The 27,275-nt window shown below is 36.5% G+C and overlaps 2 protein-coding genes across 3 annotated transcripts in view; both read left to right on the top strand.

Annotated features, from left to right (window-relative positions):
* The window catches only part of LOC132096853 (rho-associated protein kinase 1-like), a 60,773-nt gene extending 47,626 nt beyond the window's left edge, over positions 1-13,147 (top strand). The window contains exons 27-33 of one of the 2 annotated variants that reach the window (XM_059502500.1): positions 1,478-1,643; positions 4,728-4,798; positions 4,896-4,984; positions 5,119-5,197; positions 7,034-7,295; positions 8,615-8,822; positions 11,750-13,147. In XM_059502500.1, the coding sequence (XP_059358483.1) occupies positions 1,478-1,643; positions 4,728-4,798; positions 4,896-4,984; positions 5,119-5,197; positions 7,034-7,295; positions 8,615-8,822; positions 11,750-11,753 (879 nt within the window). In that variant the 3' untranslated portion in view covers positions 11,754-13,147. Of the gene's footprint in view, positions 1-1,477; positions 1,644-4,727; positions 4,799-4,895; positions 4,985-5,118; positions 5,198-7,033; positions 7,296-8,614; positions 8,823-9,122; positions 9,661-11,749 lie in introns of those variants that run through there. The other variant, XM_059502499.1, reaches the window with a different exon arrangement.
* Positions 13,148-14,230: 1,083 nt separating this feature from the next.
* On the top strand, positions 14,231-27,232 carry LOC132096852 (translation initiation factor eIF-2B subunit epsilon-like). The gene is made up of 16 exons (XM_059502498.1): positions 14,231-14,573; positions 15,921-16,045; positions 16,127-16,312; positions 16,388-16,565; positions 17,899-17,979; positions 18,066-18,143; positions 18,218-18,530; positions 18,807-18,952; positions 20,471-20,612; positions 20,953-21,054; positions 21,939-22,046; positions 22,156-22,246; positions 25,550-25,673; positions 26,194-26,319; positions 26,397-26,507; positions 26,749-27,232. Exons 1-16 carry the CDS (start codon positions 14,439-14,441, stop codon positions 26,806-26,808), a joined length of 2,106 nt encoding a protein of 701 aa, XP_059358481.1. The 5' UTR covers positions 14,231-14,438; the 3' UTR covers positions 26,809-27,232.
* The last annotated feature ends 43 nt before the right edge of the window (positions 27,233-27,275 follow it).

Raw genomic sequence — 27,275 nt, 5'->3', positions numbered from 1 at the left:
TATATAACGCTTTAAACAAAATCTACTGAACAACAATCATTATGAAAACAGTGTGTCAATAATGCAACATGATAGTTAAAGGCAGTTCATCATTGAATTCAGTGATGTCATCTCTGTTCAGTTAAATAGTGTCTGTGCATTTATTTGCAATCAAGTCAACGATATCGCTGTAGATGAAGTGTCCCCAACTAAGCAAGCCAGAGGCGACAGCGGCAAGGAACCGAAACTCCATCGGTGACAGAATGGAGAAAAAAACCTTGGGGGAGAAACCAGGCTCAGTTGGGGGGCCAGTTCTCCTCTGACCAGACGAAACCAGTAGTTCAATTCCAGGCTGCAGCAAAGTCAGATTGTGCAGAAGAATCATCTGTTTCCTGTGGTCTTGTCCTGGTGGTCCTCTGAGACAAGGTCTTTACAGGGGATCTGTATCTGGGGCTCTAGTTGTCCTGGTCTCCGCTGTCTTTCAGGGCAGTAGAGGTCCTTTCTAGGTGCTGATCCAGCATCTGGTCTGGATACGTACTGGATCCGGGTGACTGCAGTGACCCTCTGATCTGGACACAGACTGGATCTGGTGGCTACGGTGACCTCGGAATAAGAGAGAAACAGACAAATATTAGCGTAGATGCCATTCTTCTAATGATGTAGCAAGTACATAGGTTGTTATGGGAAGTGTTTCCGGTTCCGGTTTACCTAATTAATGCAGCCTAAAAATCCTTTAACGGATTTGGATATTAAAAGCATATTAGTATGTTATGTGTAAGCCAGGTTAAAGAGATGGGTCTTTAATCTAGATTTAAACTGCATTGCAGAGTTTAGGCGCCAAATAGGAAAAGGATCGGGCTAATATGGTCATACTTCCTGGTTCTAGTAAGAACTCTTGCTGCTGCATTTTGGACTAGCTGTAGTTTGTTTACTAAGCGTGCAGAACAACCACCCAATAAAGCATTACAATAATCTAACCTTGAGTTAGTAAGTGTAAATTTTTCGAAATTAAGATTTTTACATCAAATGACAGCTGAATAAATAATCTCTCCATTGATGTGTGGTTTGTAATGAGGACAATATTTGGCTGAGATGCAACTATTTGCAATATCTGGAATCTGAGGGAGCAAAAAAATCTAAATACTGAGAAAAATCACCTTTAAAGTTGTCCGAATGAAGTCATATTACTAATCAAAAATTAAGTTTTGATATATTTATGTTAGGAAAATTACAAAATATCTTCATGGAACATGATCTTTACTTAATGTCCTAATGATTTTTGTCATAAAAAAGAAAAATCAATAATTTTGACCAATAAGATGTTTTTTTTGGCTATTGCTACAAATGTACCCCAGAGACTCAAGACTGCTTTTGTGCTCCTGGGACACACAGAGTATATAATGAGAGGCATACAAGCTGGTCTGGTCATTTTTGACTGGGAACACCTAATTAAGTAAAGGATTTTCATCTGAGTTAATGTTGTTGTCTGTATTTGCAGCAATTGGCAGAGGAGTGTACATATCGCAACGAGTTGCAGATGCAGCTGGACAGTAAGGAGAGTGACATCGAGCAGCTCAGAGAGAAACTGAACGACCTGCAGCTCCGTGTGGACAGCTCCAGCGTCACCAGCCTGCAGCCAGACGAGACGGACAGTAACATCGCTGGTAAGCACACGCACACTGAACATGAGCTTTTCTTTAAGGAAATTAAGGAACCAGTTAAGTGTCACTTTAGTCTAAATGGGTAGTGGTTATATTTTGTCGAGATTGAAAAGCACACAATAGCTGCTAATTCTGAAGTGTGCACATGCGGAGTAAATACCTTTATGCATCTCATTCATAAATGTGTTATAGCTGTAAATTATATACAGAATATATATAGCATAGTAAATTAATTTACTATGGAAGTAAAATAGCGTGAAAGAGAAATGTTTACTTTGCTGGTCATTGTTTAATTTAAAAAAAATATATATATATATATATATAGACTTGATTAGAAGGGATTCTTTGTAATGCATATCATTTTGTTATGTAAAAATATATTTAAAACAAAAAATATGCCTATACTAATATATAGATATTAGTTAGCCATTTTATTAAAAATCCTTGATCTTGACCTCATTATCATTTGCTAGTAATATGCATGCTAATAAGCAACTAGCTGATAGTAAATTGTGTTCCTTAATATAAAGTGTCAAATTTTCTGTATCAGCACATAAATTGCGCTCATCATTTTTGATCCTATGATGCTAGGATGTTTATGGCTGCCATTGTCTGTGTTTAAAGTCCTCTCTCATCTCTCGTTCTCCCTCATATGTAGTCAGTTCTCCTTGCTCTTCTTATCTTTCTGTCTTCTATTCTTTTTCCTCTGTGAGTAACTTTAAGATTGGGGTCCTGTTATGCCTGGATTGTGCTTTTGGGTGGCATTTTGTTGCTTCTCTTTTTTTCGTTTTTTTCTTGTGTTTTGGTGATGCCTCTGAAATAAGCTACTCAGAGTGTTTCTAACGATAGAGAGAAAAGTTTAGATTCAGTACTAAACTACTGAAAGTAGTGAAAAAATATTATTTTATACAAACCCTACTCTGAGCACCTTTCCGAGGTGTTTTAAGTCAAGTCACACTCTTAGTGTGTGTGGGTGTGGGTGTGTGTGTGTGTGTGTGTGTGTGTGTGTGTGGGTGTGGTTTTACACTTTGTATTCCAATAATGTTAATATGACTAGGGCTCCGAAAACTGATCGACAAAAGGGATTCGATGCATTATATTTGCTCTCAAAGCCTTCAGAATACATATTTCCAAACCTGGAGGAATGATTCACCATCAAGAGATTTGAGATTTTCCTATGGGTTTCAATAATGTTTTTTTTTCAATATACAAGTTAAATGAGTCCTGTGGTAAAAATAAACTGATAATACTAGGACATTTTCCTCTACTTACTACAACAAAAATTATAGACTGAAAATGTGAATTTTGAAGAGTTTGTTTGGAACTACTTAAGAGTAGTGATCGACCGATATATCGGCCGATATTTACCTTTTTTTTAATTATCGGCATCAGCTGATAAGTTTTTCCTGCTTGGTCAATGTGTTCGAGGCGGGACTTTTAGAGCGGCAGCACCTGAACACACAGTGCTCACGGTCTCTCTCTCTCTTGTTCGTCATCGTCGTTAACAGTTCTGTCTAATTCGGACAGAAGTCTGTCTAATAATCTGATAAAATGGTTAAAGGAATTAATATATTATAATAATATTAATATTATTAGTAATGGAAAGGCAAACATAATACTTGCTCGTTTGCCGTCAGCATTAAACAAATATGCATTTATATCATTTAAACAAATATTTGAGTGACTATGATCACGTGTTCTCTGTGTGATGGTCAGTCCGTGTGAACTGAATGCTTTAAACTTTAAACTTGTGATTTCAAATTCTGCCGCGCTTTATGCATTTGTCCACTGTCATATTCATGTCATTTTCACGGTGTGCTGTGTGTAAAATGAGGGTAACCTTGGCTTCATTAGAAAAATATGATTCCCAATGAACACAAACTTCCCAGAATTCAGAGTGCCCTGTTGGTTACAGTTTTTACTTTCTTTTTTATATTTTTAGTAATATTTATACATATTGTGAAAAATACTTTATCATCTAAAGTATATTTATTTTACACATTTATTTTTTAATCCCTTGTCAAATTATTTCAAATTTCTTAAATATTAATTAAAATAAAAAATTATATCGGCTATCGGCACCGTGCTTTCCAAGATATCGGCTGTTAAAAAAACAATCTTGGTCGACCTCTACATAGGAGCATTTGGGGTGTTTGCAGGTTACATTGTAGAACAAAATGTCCAAGGTATTTTTACCACAGACATTATTTTACTCATGATTTGAAAAAACCCTTGAAGGAACCTATGGTGAATTAGTCTTCTGTGTTTTAATGTCACGACTGCAGCACTTGTGTATGTGGACTGTATGTATAGTTCGTTTGTCTATAGCACCAGCAGCATGTTCACTACAGAGTGAATGACTTTAGCAGTCAGTTTAGCATGCATGATTCTTTAAACGGTTCTTTTGTCACCTAAATGTATTTCCCACCAAGTATGCTTTCAAACCAGTACCATTTTAATTAAACTGCATTATAATTTGGACGAAGGGATATATATTACTCAAATACTCAAATACAAAATGCTCTGTTTAACTAACTGTTGCATTGAGACAGTTACTAATACTATTGATACATGATAAGCATTCTTAGTTTTATGAGGCACATTTTCAGTCCAAATTGAAAGATGTTTGTCTAGGTAATGTAATACATTGTTTCACCTCGGCAAACATTGCCTATTGGTCTATTCATTCATGAGACTCAAATAACTTATAGCCGCTGTTGTGATGTTTTGATTGATTGTGAAGCATCCCATTTCACCATCCCATTAATTCTAGAAAATTAAAATAATAAAACCCTGCCGCCTTGTCCTTGTTAGTTGCACCTCGCAGCACCATGGAAGTTAAAATTATATGCGAATGCTGTTTTGTGTTGAAGTCAGCAGCATGGGATTTTATAACTACAACCATGTGACATGAGGCAGTTGTTTTAAAGCGTACCTGGTTTACGCATGTTAGTAAAAGCTTTTTGATTTGTATGGATTGTCACAATCTTAGTTTTTGTTTTTCCTAGATGACCCGCATGTTGTCTTCTGTTGTTTGTTCAAATTCTGACTTGGACTGTATTATGCATGCATTTTATTTGTCTTCAGAATCAAGGCTTGAAGGCTGGCTCGCGATACCAAATAGGGCCAATATAAAAAGATACGGCTGGAAAAAGCAGGTGAGACTTGCATAAAGAATTGTGTATTAAAGTATTATTTGTGCATTTGGACATGCATGACCCACTCTTTAAACATCATGTGTTTTGTTTCCTTCAGTATGTTGTGGTGAGCAGTAAAAAAATTATCTTTTACAATGATGAGCAAGACAAGGAGCAGTCTAACCCCTGTATGGTACTAGACATCGAGTGAGTATTGTAATAAATAACTAACCATGAATCAACTATCCATGATAACTGGCCATTTTAATCATTCTTGTATATAAAATGTAATGTTTTCCCTCTCTGCTGCTTTAAAACTTTTTTTTTTTTTTTTTAAACAGCAAACTTTTCCATGTGCGTCCTGTAACGCAAGGAGACGTTTATCGAGCTGAGGCCGATGAAATTCCAAGAATATTCCAGGTCAGGTTTTTTTTTTTTTTTTTACACACCAATTTTATTTAATAAATAAACTGCATGCATTCACATAGTTAAACTGTGCTGGATCGTGAAAAACTACTGTAGGAAAGCTAAGCTACGACCTGAAAAGCACACATTCGGGTGTTGTACATGTGTACAGAACAAATGCAGAATTGTTTTAAGCACTGAATATGAATCGAAGCTTATATACTGTAAGCTATATATATAAACCGAGAGAGATAAACCCAAATCTTTCAAATTATGTCAGTTTTATTATCAAATTTGAACATTAGATGCTACTGTTAATTTCGTTAACGAAAACTATGATGAAAAATGTTTGTTGACGAGCTTTTTCCCCATGACTGAAATGAGATGAAGATGAGATGACAGTAAGGTCAGTTAACGATAACTATGACTATATCAACATGCAATTTCACTGACAGAATTAGACGCGAATTAAAAAAAAAAAAACCTTTACCAAAAATGGCTTTAAGTCCAAAAAAAAAACAAGACAATGTTGTTCTAGACCACTTTTTTATTAAGCAAGCTTTCATGAGTGTGATGCCAGATATAAAGAGTTTAAATCCCCGTATCATAGCTTCGCTTTAAACAATCTGGCAACCATGTGCTCCTCATTGCAGAAGCACCATCGACGAAGATCTGAAAACACCAACAAACAACTGGGAGTTTAGCAATCAAAATGAAACAAAATGAAAACTCAAAAAAAGTTTTATGCTCGCTTGAGGTGGTTTTTGACGTCTGTGAAAAAGGGTTGATGCAAATATATGGAAATGATTATATCCTCCTACTTTTCTAAGTGATTTTTAGTGCCAGTTTTTCAGGAAGTGACGATTTTGTTCACTTTTGACTTGTTGGATGGAAACGGTGCTTGTTGTGAATGTTTTATGCGATATTCCAGTTTTGCGCACAAGTTAAATTCACAACTTTGGATGGAAACCCAACTATTCAGCCAGTCTGTGTTCTGTCTCGACTAAAATGCTCAAACATTTAGTTGACTTACACTTGACTAAACAAAAACAGGTCAAGGTTGACTAAATATGACAACTAAAATGTACATTTGAGCAAGACTAAATTGAAAATGGCTGCCAAAATTAATACTGCTGTACGCTTCATTAATAATAATCTGCCTGCTAAAATGTCAAGTTTTCATTGACTAAACTACACTAGATTTTCTTGGACTAAAACTAGACTAAAATTTTTAGAATTTAATTCGACTAAAACTAAAATGGATAAGGTTGACTAAATATGAATAAATAAATTAAAAAACACTAACAAGGAAATTTAACACCGGACTAAGACTTAAATTGAAAATAGCTGACAAAATTAACACTGGTTTGATTTTGCGCGAAGGAACATGACCATCTCTTCCTCTTTACTACTAGTTACAGCACAAAATAAACGTGAATTAACTGCTCAATCAGTGTTTAAACTGCAGAAAGACGTCAATAAAAAAATAGCTTGTAAACGGTTTCTTATAGCATTACATTAACCTTAGGCAAGTCATTAAGTGTCTATAGCTTGTTAGTTTGCTAGAGAATATGGTTTGAAGAAAAAATAGCAATTTATGTTTAGTTTTTCTCCTTACTGTATTAAAATCATACAGAACCGTGACGTCAAAACTGAGGCATGTACAAAATCCGTCATGTTTTGTGTACCGTTGCAACCCTAACCAGATCTGCTTTACTGCGATTTGAATGTACTGATCATTAGTCAAACTGTCCACCCTTAACACTCAATAGGGCTTCAGGGTTTCGGGAAAGGTTTCCCTATATGTGTAGATATTGAGATCATGACCCTTAAACTGTTTTTGTTGTTTAGATCCTGTATGCTAATGAAGGTGAGTGCAGGAAGGATGTGGACTTGGAGAGCGTTCCTCAGGGGGATAAGACCAACTGCTTGCCCCACAAAGGCCACGAGTTCATCCCCACCCTCTATCATTTCCCCACGAACTGCGAGGCTTGCTCCAAACCGCTGTGGCACGTCTTCAAGCCTCCTCCGGCCCTGGAGTGCCGGCGATGCCACGTCAAGTGCCACAAAGACCATCTGGACAAGAAGGAGGACGTTATCGCCCCTTGCAAAGGTGAAACACATTGCATGTATACAATTTCAGTACCCGAGCACCTACTAATGTTTGTATGTTTTACATGTCTAAAGTAGGCCTGCAACAAACGATTATTTTCATAATTGATTAGCGATTATTAGAACGATTAATCGACTAATCTGCGATTATTTCACTGATGGTAATCACAGTAATCGTAATCACTTCAGCTTTTAAAAGCCATGTTATGTAATTACAATTATTATACAATTAATTTATGCATATATATGTAACTATATCTGGCACACGGATATATAGATGATCGACAAGTAACTCATTGACACATAATTCTGCCTTACATCTATCTCCTTTTGTAAGTCTTATGATTAAGAAACAAAATAAAGGTAAGTTTTTTTTTTTTTTTTTGTAACTATTTTATTCATGAAATAATCTCTCTTGAAATACTTTATAGGGTTATGATAATCAAACAGTCCTGGAGTAGATCAAGCTTTGATCTTTGCAAACATCACTTTAATAAATTCATGTTTTTTTTCCTACCAATAATAATATTTTATCACTTGCTAGCTCCACACTAGCTAGCTGCTTTATAACAGAAAATCAAGTTGTAATTCTAACTGAGATCGACTTGACTCTGGTTTTTCATGTTTAATACTGTAAAGCTGCTTGATTTAAGGCTATCTATTGCATAAAGTACTTTATAAATAAACAAGATGTGACTGGAGTTTACTGCAGACCTGGTGCAAACATCGCTGTAATCAGATGCGTTTTTAACTGCTGCATTTACACTGCTGTCAGTTTTTGGTGTTTATTTCGTTATTGAGAGCAAAGCGCACAGCATATATTTACATATTCATATATTACATATACACTCAGCAGCTTCAGGTTAGTTCGTCTGCATTTGCTCTGAAATGCTCTCTTCTCTTGAATTGCATCCAGGAGAGATTAAATAAAGTCTTGCACTACAGCGCCACACTGGTCAAACTTCATTATTACAGGCTCTTACATTAGGTCATATGAGATCAAATGACTAGTGGACAACAAAAATATTTGTAGACAATTTTTTTATTGTCGATAATATCGACTAATCGTTGCAGTCCTAGTCTAAAGCACGTAAAGTGAATAAGCTGTTCTGATGATCACCTCACCTTTTTACATGCACGATTAGAAACCGTTTAAAACAAACTTGCATTACTCCCCTTCCTTCATTCAAGTCTTCACTGCTCTGTATTGGTCCAAGTCGACACATGGATGGTCTTTTGCATTACTCGACAAAATCTACAGCGAAGACTGCATGTGTGCAAATGGCTAGACTCTCACAACCGTTTGTTCTTGTTCCTCAGTGAATTATGATGTGACATCGGCTAGAGACATGCTGCTCCTGGCCTTATCCCAAGACGAGCAGAAGAAATGGATCGGTCATCTCGGCAAGAAGATTCCCAAGACACCTCCATCTACCTTCGCAAGGGCGTCTCCACGCACGATGTCCACTCGCTCCGTAGCAAACCAGTCCTTCCGCAAGAACCCCAAAAACATGTCGGGCAAGCCAAGGTAACTACAGCCACGAGTCACTGAGTCACGCTCAGCATGAATCACATCATGCATTTAGAGCAGAGAGGGTGCGGGAAGTGCTTGAATGGCATAAAAATAATGTCTCTGGTCCCAACAAAATGACATTTCTTAATGTTTGGTACTTGGGATGAAATGTGATAGGGACATGTTTTTATGAGATTCAACCATTAGCAGTATTTGATGTAAACAGCTACAATTGTGACGCTGAAGGCCATAAGTTGGTGGCTGTAGAGGCAGGGTGGTCTCGTGACGGGCTGTTTGTTTGCTGTTGTCTCATAGCAGGGCGCAGTCCTTTCTCCAAGCGGCAGACACAACATCCAGCACATGCTGACAGCATCACGCAGCCTCTCCACACCTTAGATTTCTAACGGTGTAGTCCACTACCCCGTGTTTTTACGGTTGAGCTTAACTGTGGTGACGTGGTCTTTGAAGGGGTGTGCTTCTCTGTTTACTCTGGGTTTTTGTTTACCAGATTACCTGATCCTTTCCTTTACAAACTTAACCAATTCTGGGCAATTAAAAGGGAATTTCCTGTAGCTGGACTGAGGCTCTCTACAGGCTTGGCTTGAAAACTTCACATTTCGCTTTCTTTTAAGATTCTGCTAGAAACCCCACTCTTGAGCGTCCTCCTGCTAATGAAGCAGCATTCAGTACAGATGTGACCCTGGAGCACAAAACCAGTCTCAAGTAGCACCGTTATATTTGTAGCATTAGCCAACAATTCATTATATGGGTCACATGTATAGATTTCTCTTTTATGCCAAAAATTGTAATCAGTATCCCAGGATATTAAATAAAAATCAACATTAAGATTTTTTTTCTTAATTCCTACCGTAAATATATAATATAACTTACTTACATTTTTGATTAGTAATATGCATTGCTAAGAACTTTATTTGGACAACTTTAAAGGTGATTTTCTCAATATTTACATGTTTTGCACCCTCAAATTTCAGATTTTCAAATAGATGTATCTCAAACCAGACATCAATGGAAAGCTGATTTATTCAGGTGTATAAATCTCAATTTTAAAAAAATTTATCTTTGTGGTCCAGGGTCACAAATGCTTAAAAGCCATCTTATTTGTACTTATGTTGGCAAAAGTAACACTTTATGGGCCAGATTTATTAAACAGCAAATTAACGTGAGAACGCGATCCCATAAGAGCAGCTATAGGAGTGGAAAGTTTTGCTGATCTACTGAAAATGCACAAATTAAATATGCTGCCAGATCATTTCTATAGTGACCAGCGCATATCAGCAACTATTGTAGCAATGTTAAGCACAGAATGGGTTACAACATGCTTTTTTGGGGTGTCATATGATGGTGCAGATACCAGTAAACTGACTACAACAAGCCTCAGTAAATCAGTATCACGTTGCATGATTTATTTAAATACTTTAAATTATGTGTCTTAACAGGAAACTCCTTAAGTTGCATAAGCAGTAAAGTCAGCCACAGAAATAATTGTCCACACATTATCTTTGCTTATTTTCCACTGTGTCTCTTTAGTACATTTTTTCAAAAGAGAGTTTGCACTGGTGCAAGCTGTTAGTAAATCTGGCCCTAATTCTAACAGGGAAATGCAAAAGATTTGACTTGTTGCATTAGAATAATGCAAAAGGACAAATCTTTGAGTACATTTTTTTTCTTTTACCCCCATCTTTCTATGATGGTAACAAAACATGAATCACATGAAACCTGACAAAGGAAGGATGTGATTAAATTTTGCATGAAGAAAATGAAGCTTATTTTCAGGATTGTTTGCTTTTTATTACATTTTACATTTATGCATTTGCAGACGATTTTATCCAAAGCGTGCATTCAGGCTATATATATATATATATATATAGTTTTTACCATTATCTGTGTTCCCTGGGAAATGAACCTACGACCGTTTGTGCTGCTAACACAATGCTCTACCACTGAGCCACAGGAACTTTGTGACATTATTGATCATCATCTATATCATCTATATTCAGTATCAATACAGCCGTTTCTGTATCTCACTTCTTTTAAATACCAGAACCGTGTTCAAATGAGTGAAAAAGTGCAAGGTTTTAATTGCGTTAGTTCTACAGTATATAAAGTAACCAGCAGTTATATTGTGCCCAGGTGATATTCTATGAAAAATGAACTTTTATTAAGTAACTTCAGGCATTTTTTGGTACAAGGTTATTTTGGTAAACCAAGACGAAAAAGATTGATCAAAAACATATAAAAACAATAAAGTGGAAAACTAAAACTAAATGATAAAGTTACTGAAAAATGAAATAAAATAATAGTTATGAAAAATAAATGTATGTGCTTTATCCTTACTGTAAGAGATAAAATGTTTGCCTACATATTGCGAACAACCGGATGTTTTGAACCTATTTAAATATGTCTTTACTGTTAAATGCCATTGTTTCTCCTTAAACTCTGCCGTGTATGTGTCCATTGGTCTTTCATAGAAGTACTAAAAATAAAAGATTTACAGGCTACAGAAAGCGAACGATGAGAGATCCCTAAACTATCATTCACTTCAAATGACAAATTGAATGTTGAGGCTCTGCCATCATTTAAAAATGCATATATTAACCTTGTTGTGCTAAGGCAATATCTCCTTAATTGTCATGAAAATGTCATCGTGCATTACTATATCTTAATAGTCCTAAAGGCTTCATTTCCTTTATGTAAAATATAAGTTTTAATCATTACTGCTTGTTGTTGTCATGTTTGTTTAGTTAAATGTGAGCTGGACGAGCTTTTGTTAGATTCACTCACATGACCACACAAGTTGAGATGTGAATCATATTTCATGATTTATGATTTTCTGTTTAACATGAACCCCGAAGTAAGAATATGATCAATAACCTAAACTTTCTTACAAATACTGGACCTCTTCTTTTTCTTCTTTCTTCCAGCTAACCATCTGAACCGAATTGGGATTTTGTAGTTTCCTCTCCAAAAACCTCTTTAGAAAAATCTGTCACAACCTTGGAATTAACCCTTTAATGTTGCATTTCACAAGTGAATAAATGTAAAACAAAAACAGAGTGTAATTGTTGCAGAAGTTCAGGATTTAGCAATCATAAAGCATCATGGACATTTGTTGGCATCATCTTTCCTCTCCCCGTAACACTGGGATCCTCCGATTCAGTTTAACCTCCTGCTGTCCAGAGGAAAGCATCTTTTCACATCTTGGGAAGGAAACTATAAGCTGTTCTCATGCCCGCGTCTTTCTGTTTGGATTCTGGGAAAGGCACTTTAGCTTGACACCATGGTAAAAGGGGAAATTTGGTGAACTAACCATAAAAGGGTCTTTGGGACAATATTTTTAGTTTGCAAACTATTTCTACTTAAATCCACTTCGATGCCGCCTTCTGATGGACTCTGGTTGCCTTATTCAATCTCTCAAAGTCTAAATGGAAAATGAATTGGGTTTGGGGCAAAAGATTGGGCACTGTGAGTTTTCGGGGGGAGATTTTGAGATGCAGAATAATTACAGTCTATGCATAATATTATCAGAATTGTCTTTATCATTATACTTTGTTTTGGAGTCTCCAAGCCATAGGATATCATCATAACGCTGTCAGGAGACATGAAATGTCATAGAAACCATTGTTTAAAGTTGTGTCTCTGTGTGTGTTCATTGGGTACATTGTTTCTGTATTATTCTTTTGTTTATCTTTTTTTTTTTTGTATTGTTGCCTTACATTTGATTCATAGATAACTGTTCCAAAAAGGAAAACATTAAGTTAACAAATATAACTGCACTGTTTGAATTGTAATTTATTTGTAGAAGACTAAAACAGCTGTAGCGTTCGGCTCACCTAGTGCCTTTTGGATAACAATTTTACTGCCATATCTGTTTCTCTCCAACAAATCTTTACTATTATGATACTTTGAAAACCAACATGTCTATTACAGTGTGACTTCTTTTCATTTCTTTTCTTTTTTTATCGAAACCCAAATGGTTTTCAGCCAGAGCGGACCATCTATTGCATGTCTTAAATGTCGTCAACCAAAGTTCAGAAGTTCTGCATGAAGCGCCATGATGAAGGCAACATGTCCTGCTATTTTCATAATCGTTAAAACAGAACCGTTAACATCCCCACCTTAAAATAGATTTCATTCAGTGTACATATTCAATTGAAACGAGATGATGAATACCTCATCAGTAATCTGACATGGTTTTTACATGCAAAAAATAAGCACTGGAACTATGATCTGTTTTGTCATGGATGCATTGCATGATAAATTGCATTGGAGGCCGCACTGATGGATATGTGTCAATAAACATATCTTTATCTATCACCGAAGACTGTCCTCTGTGTGTGTTTCACCTCATTTAATAATGTTTGGCCTATCATTATTATTGACCTAAAACACTATTATCCAAGTCTTGACTAGAGATGAGATGATGTATTTTTTCAAATATTAATGGTTGATCATCATGACATTTTCAGAAGTTTACATATGTTGTGAAAATCCAGTGGTGCGGTGATTTACGAATGCTTTTCTTTGTAATGTAGAAACCTGAATGAAAATTCAGTAGCACTTCACTTGAAGTCTTTATATATGATGCATTTACTGCACTAATTATGCTTTCCAATGCACCCTAAAATGCACTGTATTATGGTATCATGAATATATATATAATACTTATGTTTATTTCCATGATTTAGTAAAAGTATAATGAATTGGAAAATATGACAAACAACCAACTGTAGATGTAACAGCAAATCTGCAACTATTAGAATGCACTTTAACTTTGGTATTATGTAATGCAACGTATGAAAATCTGTATTATATACATACAGACTTCAAATAGTGTTGTTGTTGTTTTTTTACCTGAACTTGCTTAACTTTTGTTTTTGTCATTATTGATTTTCTGTAGCTTCTGATAGATTGCTAAAAGTTAGTCAAGGTTTTGTGTGTGTGTGTGTGTGTGTGTGTGTGTGTGTGTGTGTGTGTGTGTGTGTGCTAATGAACCTGTACATTCTGAAACCAATGTTCACAAACACTTAGATGCTAATGTGAGGACACACTTTGAGGAAATGTCATCAAGACTTGGCCCTTGTACTGTAACAATGAACTCTTTAGTCATTTAGTCAAAGTAGTTTGATATTTCTATAAAAGTATTGCCATTATCTAAAAGTGCAAAGAGGCAAATAAAAAGGACATTACTCCATTACAAATTAAATAATAACGATGATGATCCATACTCCGTTACAGTAGGTGGCGGGAAATACCTACCACACGTTTGTTTGCTGACGGCCATAAACTCTGAAAAGGGCGCGGCTTTCGAAATGAGACGCGGCTTGTGATTGGTCCATCTTGATCCATCGCTGAGAAAAGTAACAGGTGTCACTTGACAGCGCCGTTTTCGCTGCTGTCCAGCGGCAGCTCGAATGACAATTTCTAAATAATTAATGACACTGGAAAAACTGTAATAGACACTAAACGGACGTTATGTAGTTCAGAGTTAAAACTGGAAAATTCATGTTCGAATTAGAGATAACATCCGGGTCACCAAACCGGGTTTCACGCTTCACTCGTACTTCCGTTGTGTTGTGTTTCTGACACACTGTTGTCGAGTCGAGGAGGAACATGGCAGGCAGAGCAGCGAAACAGAGTCGAGCCCGAAAGCCGGAGAAGGATGATGAGGAGCAGCCGCTGCAGGCCGTTCTCGTCGCAGACAGCTTCAACCGCAGGTTCTTCCCCATCAGCAAAGACCAGCCTCGGGTGAGTAAGCGAGCTCAACATCACAATACTGAACTAAACACACACTTCATAGTGAAAACCAGCGCGAGCACATGTGTGCCTCTGGATCCAAACACACTCTCACCGCAACACTGGACTAAACACCGCTTCAGATCCATCATGAGTTCTGGACGTGATGCTGTGGATGCTCTTTTTGTTCATTTGTCTGTATTTGAACTAAAATGTGTCATATTTGTCATTTGCAAACATGCTAACAACAATACAGTAGGTTCGGTATTTATTTATAATTTTTTCGATCAATATGCTTACAAATAGCATTTTTTATATAACATATGAGATGTTATATAAGAAAGATAGTCATGGTGACAACCTGAGTTTCACTTTAAAGTATTTTGAGTCATCTATATATAATTTATTAAGAGTAAGGAGGATGTTATTAACCAGAAAGACATTTATTTTGTTGTACATAACTTTCCCCTGCTTTCTGCTTAGTTTTACTACAGTGTCCTGAAAAGTACCTTTGTGTACCATTTATAGGTATCTAATGCTATTTTATTCTACCTTTTTTTGGACAAATGGTATCAGTACTTTTAAAATAACTTGAGCTATGAACTACACTAAATTGGGGGGAAAAAAGGCATTGCAGTGTTTTGTTTGTCTGGAATATCAAAATGCACAGTAATTTTCACCAGATGACTTGCATAGCTTTATTTTAAAACAAGTAATCCGATGTTAATTTGTGCATCTGCATGGGAAAAAATTATAAAAACAAGTTCCAACATTTTCACTAGCCTTGACACAATATAATAAATGGAATCAAAAGCACTGGTCTTTATTTTGACCCATTTTGATACCACAGCAAAACCTGCTAACTAATATCAAATTCAGGAATTACTAAAGATAAATGAACAACCAGTAATAAAATAATAACATGCACAAACTACAAGCAATAACATGAAAAGAAATGCAAAACCGCAAAGATACAAATTAAATAAACAGTGATTTAAATTTTTCAGGTAGATCTAACATTACTATTGAGTTCCAGAAGTTGAATAATCAGATAAAACACTGCGTAGTTCTCACTGTACAAATGAAATGTAGTGTAATCCTTTTAAAAACTATTAAGTTATTCAGTCTTGTGTTGTATTGCTAGCATTAATGACAGCCAATTGCAAGACACAAGTCCTAATGCAAAATTATTTTGACATAATTTGTCTTTATTTGTCCATTAAAGCACAAGAAGACTCAAAAGAGAACTGTACGCTGGTTCATACACTGTTTTTCTAAACTAAGAGTTTTACTCGTTACCTCTTCAACACAGTGTTATAGGCTATTAATAGAGTACCTTTCACTGTTGTTGCCCCCCAGGCTCTTCTTCCTCTGGCTAATGTCTCCATGATTGACTACACGTTAGAGTTCCTGACCTCTACTGGAGTGCAAGAGACGTTCGTCTTCTGCTGCTGGATGTCCAGCAAAATAAAGGAACACTTACAGTGAGACGCTGTGAAGGTTTTAATGATGCTGTTGAATGCCCGGGACTCTGATCACTTAGTATTTGTCGTCTTACTTCACAGGAAGTCCAAATGGTGTCGCCCCACATCTCCAAACGTGGTGCACGTGATCACCTCTGACCTGTACCGCTCCCTCGGAGATGTGTTGAGGGATGTTGACGCCAAAGCTCTCATCCGCTCGGACTTTCTGCTGGTGTATGGGGACGTGGTGTCCAATATCGATGTTTCCCAGGCTTTACAGGAACACAAGTGAGAGTCTCTCCTCCACACACACTGTCTGTATAATATAATATACCATTAATACAATTTTCACTTCCCTGACAGACAGCGGCGCAAAATGGATAAGAACGTTTCGGTGATGACCATGATCTTCAAAGAGTCTCCTCCCGGTCACAAGATTCGCTGTGAAGACGACGACATCATAGTCGCTATAGATGGCAAGAGCAAGCGCATTCTTCATTACCAGAGAGCACAGGCCTTAAAGAGACTCCACTTCCCCATGGTGAGGGGTTTTACTAATGATTAGGAGAGCTCTGATCAATCGAGTAACGATTGATATCAGTTTGCCAATTTCATAAACAAATCTCATACTGATGATGCAAAAAGTGTCATCAAATGTACAGTAAATCTCAGTATGACATGCATTAACAAAACCTTTGGGTTATGTTTATCATCAGTCCAGTTTTAAGCAGTGCAGGCTTTGCCCTCACAAGCTCATCTGGCTTAATTTTGGTTTTAGTGTGTTTATGTTTAGTCAGCATTTGAAGTGGATCATAAAAGTTCATACAAGAACGCATTTTGGTTTGATGAAAGGTTTTGATCCACTTGCACACTACTATTCAGAAGTCTGTTATTTATACAGGGGTTTATGTTTCTAAAAGACGTCTCTTCTGCTCACCAAGGATGCATTTATTTGATCAGAAATACAGTAAAAATTGTAATATGTGACCCTGGAGCGTCTTAAGTGTCATTGTTTCGAAATTGAGAGATGTATACATCATCTGAACGCTGAATAAATCCGCTTTCCATTGATGTGTGGTTTGTTATGAGGACAATATTTGGGTCGGATACAACTATTTGAAAATCTGGAATCTGAGGGAGCAAAAAAAAAAAATCTAAATATTGAGAAAATCATCTTTAAAGTTGTCTGAATGAATTCTTAGCCATGCATATTACTATTAAAAAAAATTGTTTTAATATATATATACGGTTGGAAATGTACAAAATATCTTCAAGGAATATGATCTTTACTTAATGTCCTAATGATTTTTGGCATAAAAGATAAATCTATAATTTTGACCTATACAATGTTTTTTTTTTTTTGGCTATTGCTACAAATGTACCCCAGAGACTCAAGACTGCTGTGCTCCAGGGTCACATATAGTCAAATAGTTTACTATTTAAAATAACTACTTTACAATATTTTAAAATACTGTTATTTTTCCTGTGATCAAAGCTGAATATTACGCATCATTACAGTCTTCAGTGTCACATGACCCTTCAGAAATCAATCTAAGATGCTGCTTTGGTTTTAAAGAAACATTTCTATTATTATCAATGTTACAAACATTGATCAGTGCACACTTATTAACATTGTGGTTGAATCTTCTGAAGTTTCCTGTTTGCTTGGAGAACTAGTATCATTAGTCCTCTAGTAATACTTAATCTTAATGATCAGTGAAGTTTATTATTTAAATGAAGGTTATTGCAAATCAGACGGCACATCAGATAAGACCATAATGTAAAAAAACAAATTCCAGACAGCTAAACAAAGCAGATAGAAATTGTATTAATGAGTTTAGTGCTTATAATTGTTCCTCCTTTTCCCCACACAGAATATTTTCCATAGTGGAAGTGATGAGTTTGAGATTAGGTTTGATCTTCTGGATTGTCATATTAGCATCTGTTCTCCACAGGTGAGCGTTCATTTGTTTTACAGTTGTGCATGTTTGTTTAAATTATAAACCCATTGCTCCATAAAAGTGAATGTTGTTTATTGTAGGTTGCTGAGCTTTTCACAGACAACTTTGACTACCAGACGAGAAATGACTTTGTCCGTGGGCTTCTGGTGAATGAAGAGGTAGGAGACACAGAATCGAGTGATTTGCTCATTTATGAGTTCGTTTATTATCTAACACAGGGTTTTTTCACTAGATCCTGGGAAACCAGATCCATCTGCATGTCACTAAAGATGGATATGGGGCTCGAGTGTCGAACCTCCTCATGTACGACACCGTCTCGTCAGACATGATCCGCCGCTGGATCTATCCCATCACACCCGAGGCCAACTTCACAGACCAGGAAGGCCAGAGCTGTACTCACTCTCGACATAATGTGTACCGAGAGCCAGGGGTCAGTCTGGGTCACGGCAGCCAGATGGAGGAAAATGTGCTTATTGGCCGAAATACAGTGATCGGAGCGAACTGCACCATATCAAACACTGTGATCGGAGCAAACTGTGTCATCGGTATGGTCTTCATATGAAATTATTTTGTTTCGGTTCCTTATATTGTAGGGCTTGGCAATCAAATGCGTATCATGTTAAAATAGCAGAAAAAAATTGTAGATAATGCCAATTAAACTATACATTTTTACTCAATATGTAATTATCTAACTGCTAATTACACAGAAAAAATGAAAGCAATGGTCCAATCACACAATCCATGCTTTCTAAAACTCCTTATATGTTGCCATCATTAAAAATACTGTGACCGTGTGAAAATCTGTTGTTTTGTCTACTTAGGAGACAATGTGACTCTGGATCGAGCTTACATATGGAACAGAGCCCACATAGCCAACGACGTGAAGGTCAAGCAGTCGGTGATCTGTGATAATGTGGAGGTGAAACACGGAGTCGTTTTGAACGAGCAGTGTGTGCTCGCCTACAACGTAAGACGCCACAACACAGCCTCGAATTACAGACAAGAACAATCGTTATTTGAAATCAGAGTAACTTGATGCTGCAGTAAATGATTGCATCAATTATGAGTGACCGTTAAAAATGCATTCAAGAGATTTGTTCAGAAATGCTGATTCCAATTTTATGAAAAGCATTTAACATTTTCTCAGAACCTCTAGTAAATAACTTACTTTTTGTTGTCTTTGTTTTATATAATATATAAACTAAATATACAATGCATTTTAAAATGTATATATTCAAATATAAAATATAATTTGTGATTATGTTAATATAATATAAAATAGCTTTTACTACAGCCAAATAAACTTAAATGTGTCCAAATATATTTAATTGATTATTTGGTCTAGGGCTGGGCGATATAAAAAAAAAAATTATATCTCGATATTGTCAAATTTTTTACGATATTCGATATATATCTCGATATGTAAATAAAAAATAAAACATGATTTTCTTTTGCCCATTAAAAAAAAAAAAAAAAAAAACATTTAGATTAAACGGCTAATTTAAGCAGTTAAAAAATCTAGACCAAGAGATCACTTACTGCTTTTTATTAAATGAATACATGTAGGCCTATATGTAACTGAAGCAGTGCAAATTAAGTAACAGTTACAGAAAGTGCATTCTGTCAACTTTTTAGTGCATGCAATTCACAATTTAAACTATGCAACTGGGAGAAGTATTTTATTTTATTTTTTTAACAAGTTTTTAAGCTAAGAACACAAGTCTGTCAACTGTCAAAATATATAAATATATATAAATGAATACCAAAGACTTTTGCATTTTCTCTGTCTATATTATGGAAACTGGTAAACATATCAGTGAAATTCCCCAATAGTAATTCCAAATGGCCATAGCCTATGTTTCTCTATTCAAACATCAGCGGTCGAGTAAGTGCATTTATTTTGCGATCACAAACGCAAACAATACAGTTGAGATCTCACGACAGAACACAGACCGGCTGAACGACGCTTTCATTAGATCGCTCAATTCCAGCTTGTTAGTGCTTTCAGATTATCATCAGCGGCTCTTCCGCAATGAGGAGTGAGCACGTGCGCATGGTTGCCAGATTGCTTAAAATAAGCAAACACTGGGCAGAAAATGTATCCTTGTAACAGTGGAGCTCTGATTCGGAGATTTAAACTCTTGTTATCTGGCAACCGCTATCATTACAGCTCTCGTAGTAGAGGGGCGTAGAGCAGTCAGCAGTTATAGGGTTCCTTTTTTGGACATTCGGCGCGTTCTTTTGGGAAAGTATGCTTGAATTTGAAATATTCGATATTCCCGATATATTCAAATTGTACATCGTCATCAAAATTATTCCGATATTATCGCTAATATTCGATATATCGCCCAGCCCTAATTTGGTCCCTATATTGATAATCAAAAAAGAGGCTTAATATGAGAAGTTTTTTACATTAAATATACTTCACTGTGTGTCCAAATCACTGGTTAGTTTCCTTGTTTTCTAAAGAAATGTTGATATGCAGGTTGTGGTGGGTCCAGATATTACTCTTCAGGAAGGCACAGTTCTGTCCATGCACCATCCAGATGAAGAGGAGGATGAAGATGAGGATGAGTTCTTGAGCGATGACGACGTTGGCTTCAGTAAAGACAAAACCAAACAGAAAGGTTGATCTCATTTTCTTATGTGGACAACATGTGATTGTGCCATTCACACTGACATTGATTTAAATTGTCTTGAAAATCTGTTGGGATTATATTTGGAAACGCTATTTAAATGGGTCCTTGTTACATGATACATGTATTTAATAAAGTAGCAAGCGATTCAGTTAAGTAATGCTAAATCCATAGTAAGTACATGTAGCTTAATATTACTCGGTATGTACTTGTGTAACAAGGATGCATTAAAATAAATTGTGATCTTATAGAAAAAAAAAGATGATGATGATGAACATTTAACATGCATGGGCAAAGGTTAATTTTATTTATTTTTTGATTGTGTTGTCAGTGTTTAACCCTGCAGAGGTTGGTTCAGAGGGTAAAGGATACAGATGGAAGACCAGCAGTCTTGATGACACAGAGGAAGATGAGCTTGCTGAATGCATTTGGGGTGAGATGTCTTCCATTCAAGTTATACTCAAAATATTGTCTTCAAGGATGACCTTGTTCCAAACTTGAAGCACTCTTTTCTTCACAAAGGGTTTTAAATAGTTGCTAAACTGGTCTGATCTATAACTCACATCCAATAGACTTAAACGGACTTAAAAGTTCAGTCAGTTCCTCACAGTAAACTATTAAGTGACTTTGGTGACATTATGAATTTAACCCCTTGTTGTAGTTTTGACCCAGAATGCTGCATAAAAATGCAGCCCCCCCCCCCCCCCCCCCCCCAAAAAAATAATCAATGCTTTTAAGTATGGTAAAAAGTATTCGTTTATTTATTTAGATTTTTTATTTTAAATAACTGGAAGTGAACTGTGGCTTTACATGTGGAATTATGCAGATTTTGTTGCATCCATCAGTTAAATTAGTCTTATTTTACTTGTGTAAAATACATTTATACACATACAATCATATGATTTAATTTCTTGTAAACGTAACTGTGCATGCACAAAGACACTATAAACAGACAAAAGGTGTAATATGCAATAAATAAACCATAGCTAATGAACTACAGCCCAAAGGGGTAAGAACAAAATTACAAAGACCAAATAATTTACATTTGAAGAAGTCCACATCTCATTCTGCGTGCACCTATTGATGAAACATTGAAGACTAAAAGTGATAGTTTATACAAGTAAAATGAACGTTTTGTTTTGATGAAGATATTATATTCTTAATATTATATATTATTTTTGCTGAAAAGGGGCGGGGCTACATAAGGTCAAGTTTCACCGGATCATAGCTGACCAGGGAATGGGAGAGGTGTATACAGTTTTTTTTTAAATGAGATGGTTAAGTAAACAGGCATTGCTGATGATCTCATGTTTCCAGGCCTGGCGTTGAATCCCGACCCAGAGAGTGACAGTGAAAGTGAGGTGAGTGAGGGGTCACATGACTTGGGAAGCCACCCAGCATCACCTGAACTGGATGATGTCAAAGGTGAGAAGTGTAAAAGAGTTGACACCATGTATGTTACATAGCTATTGATCAGAGCTCTGTTCACCCTTTCTAACAGCACAGTTTCACACTCACTGTTCTTTCGCCTCAGTGTTTCAGAACGAGGTTCATGGTACGTTACAGAGAGGGCTGGATGAGAACATAAGCTGTGACAATCTGGTTCTTGAGATCAACTCACTCAAGTAAGTTAGAATTGCATGCACAGTTCGCTCATCAAGTGTTTAGCGTGGTAATGTATGTGGCAGTGTTAAAGGGGTCATGTGATGCTGCTAAAAAGAACATTATTTGGTGTATTTGGTGCAATGTGTTTATGCGGTTTAAAGGCGCAATATGTAATTTTTCTGCTTTAAAAATAGCAGATATCACTATATCTATGTTATATATATATTTTAGTTGTGTACTTACATTAGCCCGGCAGTTTCCACGAACTTTCAAATCCGGAGAAAATTATAGTTTAATTAGAAGACACGGCACGTTTCTTTATTTCCGTTTTGTCTCCCGTCTATGGCGTCATATAAACTTTGACCCCTCTAGTTTATCTAACTTCCTGCGGAACCGCCAAATACAAAGGTGAACAGAAGCAAAGACGAGACTAAGAAGAAAAAGTAGTAGCTAGCCTTGATCGAGACTATTATATTTTCTATTTATATTGTTTATATTCGTATTCATACATCAATCAATAACTTAGTTATGGATCATGATTATGCTTTGCCTGCACGTTCTGTGAAGCGCAAACGTACGGGTGAAATAAATGACCCGAGAAGGTTTTGGGACAAGAGAAGCAACAAGACACGGGTAAATATTGGAGTTGCATTTCCAAGATAGAGAGAGCTTCGTGACAAGCTGAAACTACAGAGAGATGCTTGCATTCTAATAAACAGGTATGCATCCATTCAGCTAACTATATCTATCCATATATTTTGTGAAACGATGATGTCTTGTGTAAAACGCAGACGGACTAGCTCTCATGTAGAGTATAATGTAAATCTACATGTGTTCTATATCTAGCTGGATAAAGTAGCTTCAAATGCAGTTCACTATCTTGTTCGGTATCATAGTATAAACGTTGTGTTTTTTAACATATATTACTACTAGCTAGATGGAATATTGATTTGATAGGGGTCTGATAATTCATATATCTCTCCGTTCGAAAATACGTGATTGTCAAAATACTAAGGCCGGTGACACACTGGCTGCGTGGCGTCTCTGCTGCGTGCCAGAAGCGTGGCGCGCTGCTGCTGCTGTAGGTGACATAGAGGGAGACCGCCGACAGACCAGGATCTTGTCTTCATGACAACAATATCTATACTTCATGTTGAACATAAATATAAAGCCTACTGATAAAGGACACCGTCAACAGTATTGACGGCAAAATAGACTGTTTGACAGGTGCAATATTTGAAAATCGTTAATTATTTATTTTTTAAATTACATTTATATCTGAATTTATGTCAACCTATAGACTTTCAAACATCAAAATGTCATGAATTAATATGTATTTGTGTACAAAATTACATATAAACATATTTTCCTATTATATTTTGCCTGGAAACGCTTCCAACTAGGCGTCGGTTCTATTTCTAGCATGCATGCGTTTTCCGCGCGCCTCGAGCCGCGCCTGAGACGCGAGTCTCACGCAGGCAGTCTGCAAGCTCTAACCTATTAACATGGGAGCCGAATTAAAAACTGACACGCCACGCATCCAGTGTGTCGCCGGCCTCGGTTAAAATGAGTGAGGAATGTGGGGAGCGACAGAGCGCATGTTCCAATGAACAACAACTCCCATGAGCCTACGCTCTTTCCCGACTAAAGTACGTCTTATGTTATTATTTTGATTGAGTGACCCCTGTTGGCCAAAAATCCCATACTGTACGTTTAAGGTTCAAGAAACATCGTTACATTATTGTTTCTCCTCTATGCCCCGCCTTCTGTAACGTGTAGATCTTTACAAAGCTCATTGTTTTGAAAAGCGAGGTGTGCTCTGATTGGCCAGCTGTCCGGTGCATTGTGATTGGCCGAATGCCTCAAGCATGTGACTGAAATTATATAAAACTAAAACATGAAAAACTAAAAAGCAGTTTATTTCATATGTAGGTCTATCGTTATTTTTTATTTGTGCTATCATTCGTGATTTCTTTATTTGTTGTTATTTTATTACTGACTGCTTACTTGTCATTTTTTTTATTCAATTCAAAGTTTGAAATCAAGTAATCTCGTGCGACTGCAACATTACCCCACTGTAAAATAAAAAATACACTGAGTGAGCAAAACTTTGTGAGAGGGCTAGTTATAAGACAAAATAACAATGTTTACATATGATTAAACGTCTACATTAAAATGTGTCATATAAATTGTTCTCTTCATTAGAAATGAGCCTACTGACTGCAACCATTGATTGACACTTTTTTTTTTTTTTTTTTTAAGTAATATAAAAATTATTTGTATGACCGTATATTCTGCAGTTCTTCTTTTCTGTACCAAATATCTATACTTTTTAACAAAAATTAGTTCATTAAGCCCTTGTCTAGCGATTCCAATGGTCCAAATGGTAAAAACATATAAAATGATTTTTATTTGTGCATTGTCTGAGGTGATTAACGTTACCTTTCCTGAACGTTTGTCTGTGACGCCGTGTTGCTTCAAGCGCATCATTCTGCACACCGGATGTGCACATTGTAAACGCTTCGTGCTGCACTGTATTTGTTTTGTCCTGTCTTATCTATCATATGTTGCTGCACTATAAAAAAGTATGCTTTACATTTAAAAGAAATGTATTTTAATTTTATAGTATATTCTTGCATATAAATACATTTTATAATACAAATAGCATTTTTACCATATTTAGTGCAACACTTTTATTTGTTCCCCACAAAATACGTTTTTTACTAAATGTTTGGATTTCTTAAATTATTGTGCACTGATTTTTCTAGAGTAACTTTTGCTGCCAAATCAACCACTAACCTAGTTTATGATGATTTTTTTTGTCATGGATTATGAATATGCATCGGCCTATATTTTTGTGTATTTATTTATTTATTTTTATCATGAAGTCTGTATCTAGTAGATTGTGAAAGAATGATTATTAACCGTTCCACACACGAGAGATAAATTCTAAATTTATTTGGGCGGAATTTATTAAATGGGGGGGGGGGGGGGGGGGACTTCACTGGTATCGGATCGGTATCGGAGGCAAAGAAGGCGGATCGGAGGAGCATGTCTAATATGAATGTGAACTTTATTCTGGTTTTTCAGATGCCAACAGACCGAATGTTGCATGGATTTTGATGGCCAAAGGTCATTGTTTTTGCAAAGGTGTCAGTGTGCTGATTTGAGTTTTATTAATTATGAATGAGATTTTGAAGTTTGAAGCAAAGACTTGAAGTAAATGGAGGCACTCTTTCTATCTGTTCCTCACACAAAATGTTCATGGCACACAAAAGTCACACTACTTGTATTGTAAGGTAAATGCCATCGTCTCTTCTCAGGTACGCCTACAACATTTCTCTGCAGGAGGTTATGCAGATCTTGATTCGAGTTGTGCTGGAGTTTCCTTTCCAGCAGCATGGAGCTCAGATGAGCACAGCTCAGTATTCATCATACCTGCTTCCTGTGAGTGTGACCGCTGGACCTGACCTGTCTTTTTCAGCATTATACCATTTATCAGACCAATAACCTTTTATAAACATGTGTATTATAATTTTTTTACATCTTGTAAGAGAAAACAATGTTTTAAGTGAATCTCTTAAAAGGATAGTTCACCCAAAAATGTAATTCTGCCATCGTTCACTTGACCGTGCAAGTGTTGTTCCAAACCTGTATGAATTTCTTTTTTCCGTTTAACATAAAAATAAGATATTTTGAAGAATGCTGGTATCCTAACAATTGCTGGTCTCTATTGATTTCTATTAGTTTTTAATTTTCCCTACTATGGAAGTCAATCGAGACTAGCGTTTGGTTACCAACATTTTTCAGAATATCTTCTTTTGTGCTCAACAGCCTGAGGGTGAAAAAATTGACGATTTTGGGGGAACTCTCCCTGTTTTACAGCTACTTTGACCGTCTGTATAGAATTAAAGAAGATTTGACTTCAGCAGAAGACACTGTTAACAGTCTGTGTTTTTCCTCCCAGTTGTTGAAGAAGTGGGCACCAGTCTTCAAGAACTATGTGAAGAGACCTCAAGACCAGCTGGACTGTCTTGCTTCCATGGAGGAGGTTTTCCTTGAGCGTGAAGCTCATTGGGCAGCTTCGGTCAAAGTGAGGCTTCTCTGTTTCTGTAGTGAACCATAGCACAGGTTCTCTTGCTGATTGTGTGTGATGTGGGTCCACCTCAGGTGCTGATGAGCATGTACCAGCTGGAGATCTTGGAGGAGGAAGGCATCATGCACTGGTTCAAACAGAGCTCCAGCGCAGACAAGAGCCAGCAGCTCCGCAGGAATCAAGGGGTGCGACTCTAAGCTTTAAAAGCCTGTAGCTAATTTTACACTATTACAATCATTGCTGTCAAATTACAAGCTGTCTTTACAGTGCTGTCAGTGGTGTGTGTGAATGAAAGCACAGAACATGGGAAATCTGTGTAAGCAGCATGACTTGTTAAAATCACACGACGGCAGAACAAGTTTTCTGGGAATGCACTGAGATCTGTGTGAAAGAGGACTATGTTAACTATGTCTCGTCTTTCTACAGCTCTTGAAGTTCATCCAATGGCTAGAGGAGGCTGGGGAGTCTTCAGAAGGAGATGAATGAACAGAAACCATCATGTTTGACAGTCATTTATACACTTTACAAAAAATGAAAAAGAAAACACATCTTGGTATGTTTGTGGAAGAAAGGTTTCATTCCTGACAAATGGCAACCTGTATAATGTGGCAATGGATATTTATTCAGTTTTTCTTTCTTTCTTTTCTTGATTTCTGTGTGGTTGTAATGCTTCAGTTGTTCAAACCAAAAAAATAGATTTAAAGGGTGCTGTATGTTAAATTGAAAGCTAGTGGTTGAAATGAGAACTGCAGTCCAAATTCAGACAAAGCTCACGAGGGTTGCCAGATTGAGGACTATAGGAACGAGTGCGGTTGACAATGAACGGCAATGAGCCTTACACTAGAGAGGAGTTGATTTAGTATTCCTTTGACCATGGAACTTATTAAATGGATGCAGAGACTTTTTATGTTTGCTAGGATCTGAAATCTGTGAGTCGGTCTGTTTGCAGTTTC

The sequence above is a fragment of the Carassius carassius genome, chromosome 20 (assembly GCF_963082965.1).
Source record: "Carassius carassius chromosome 20, fCarCar2.1, whole genome shotgun sequence".
Lineage (NCBI taxonomy): Eukaryota > Metazoa > Chordata > Actinopteri > Cypriniformes > Cyprinidae > Carassius > Carassius carassius.
This window is presented reverse-complemented; position numbering and strand designations above follow the sequence as displayed.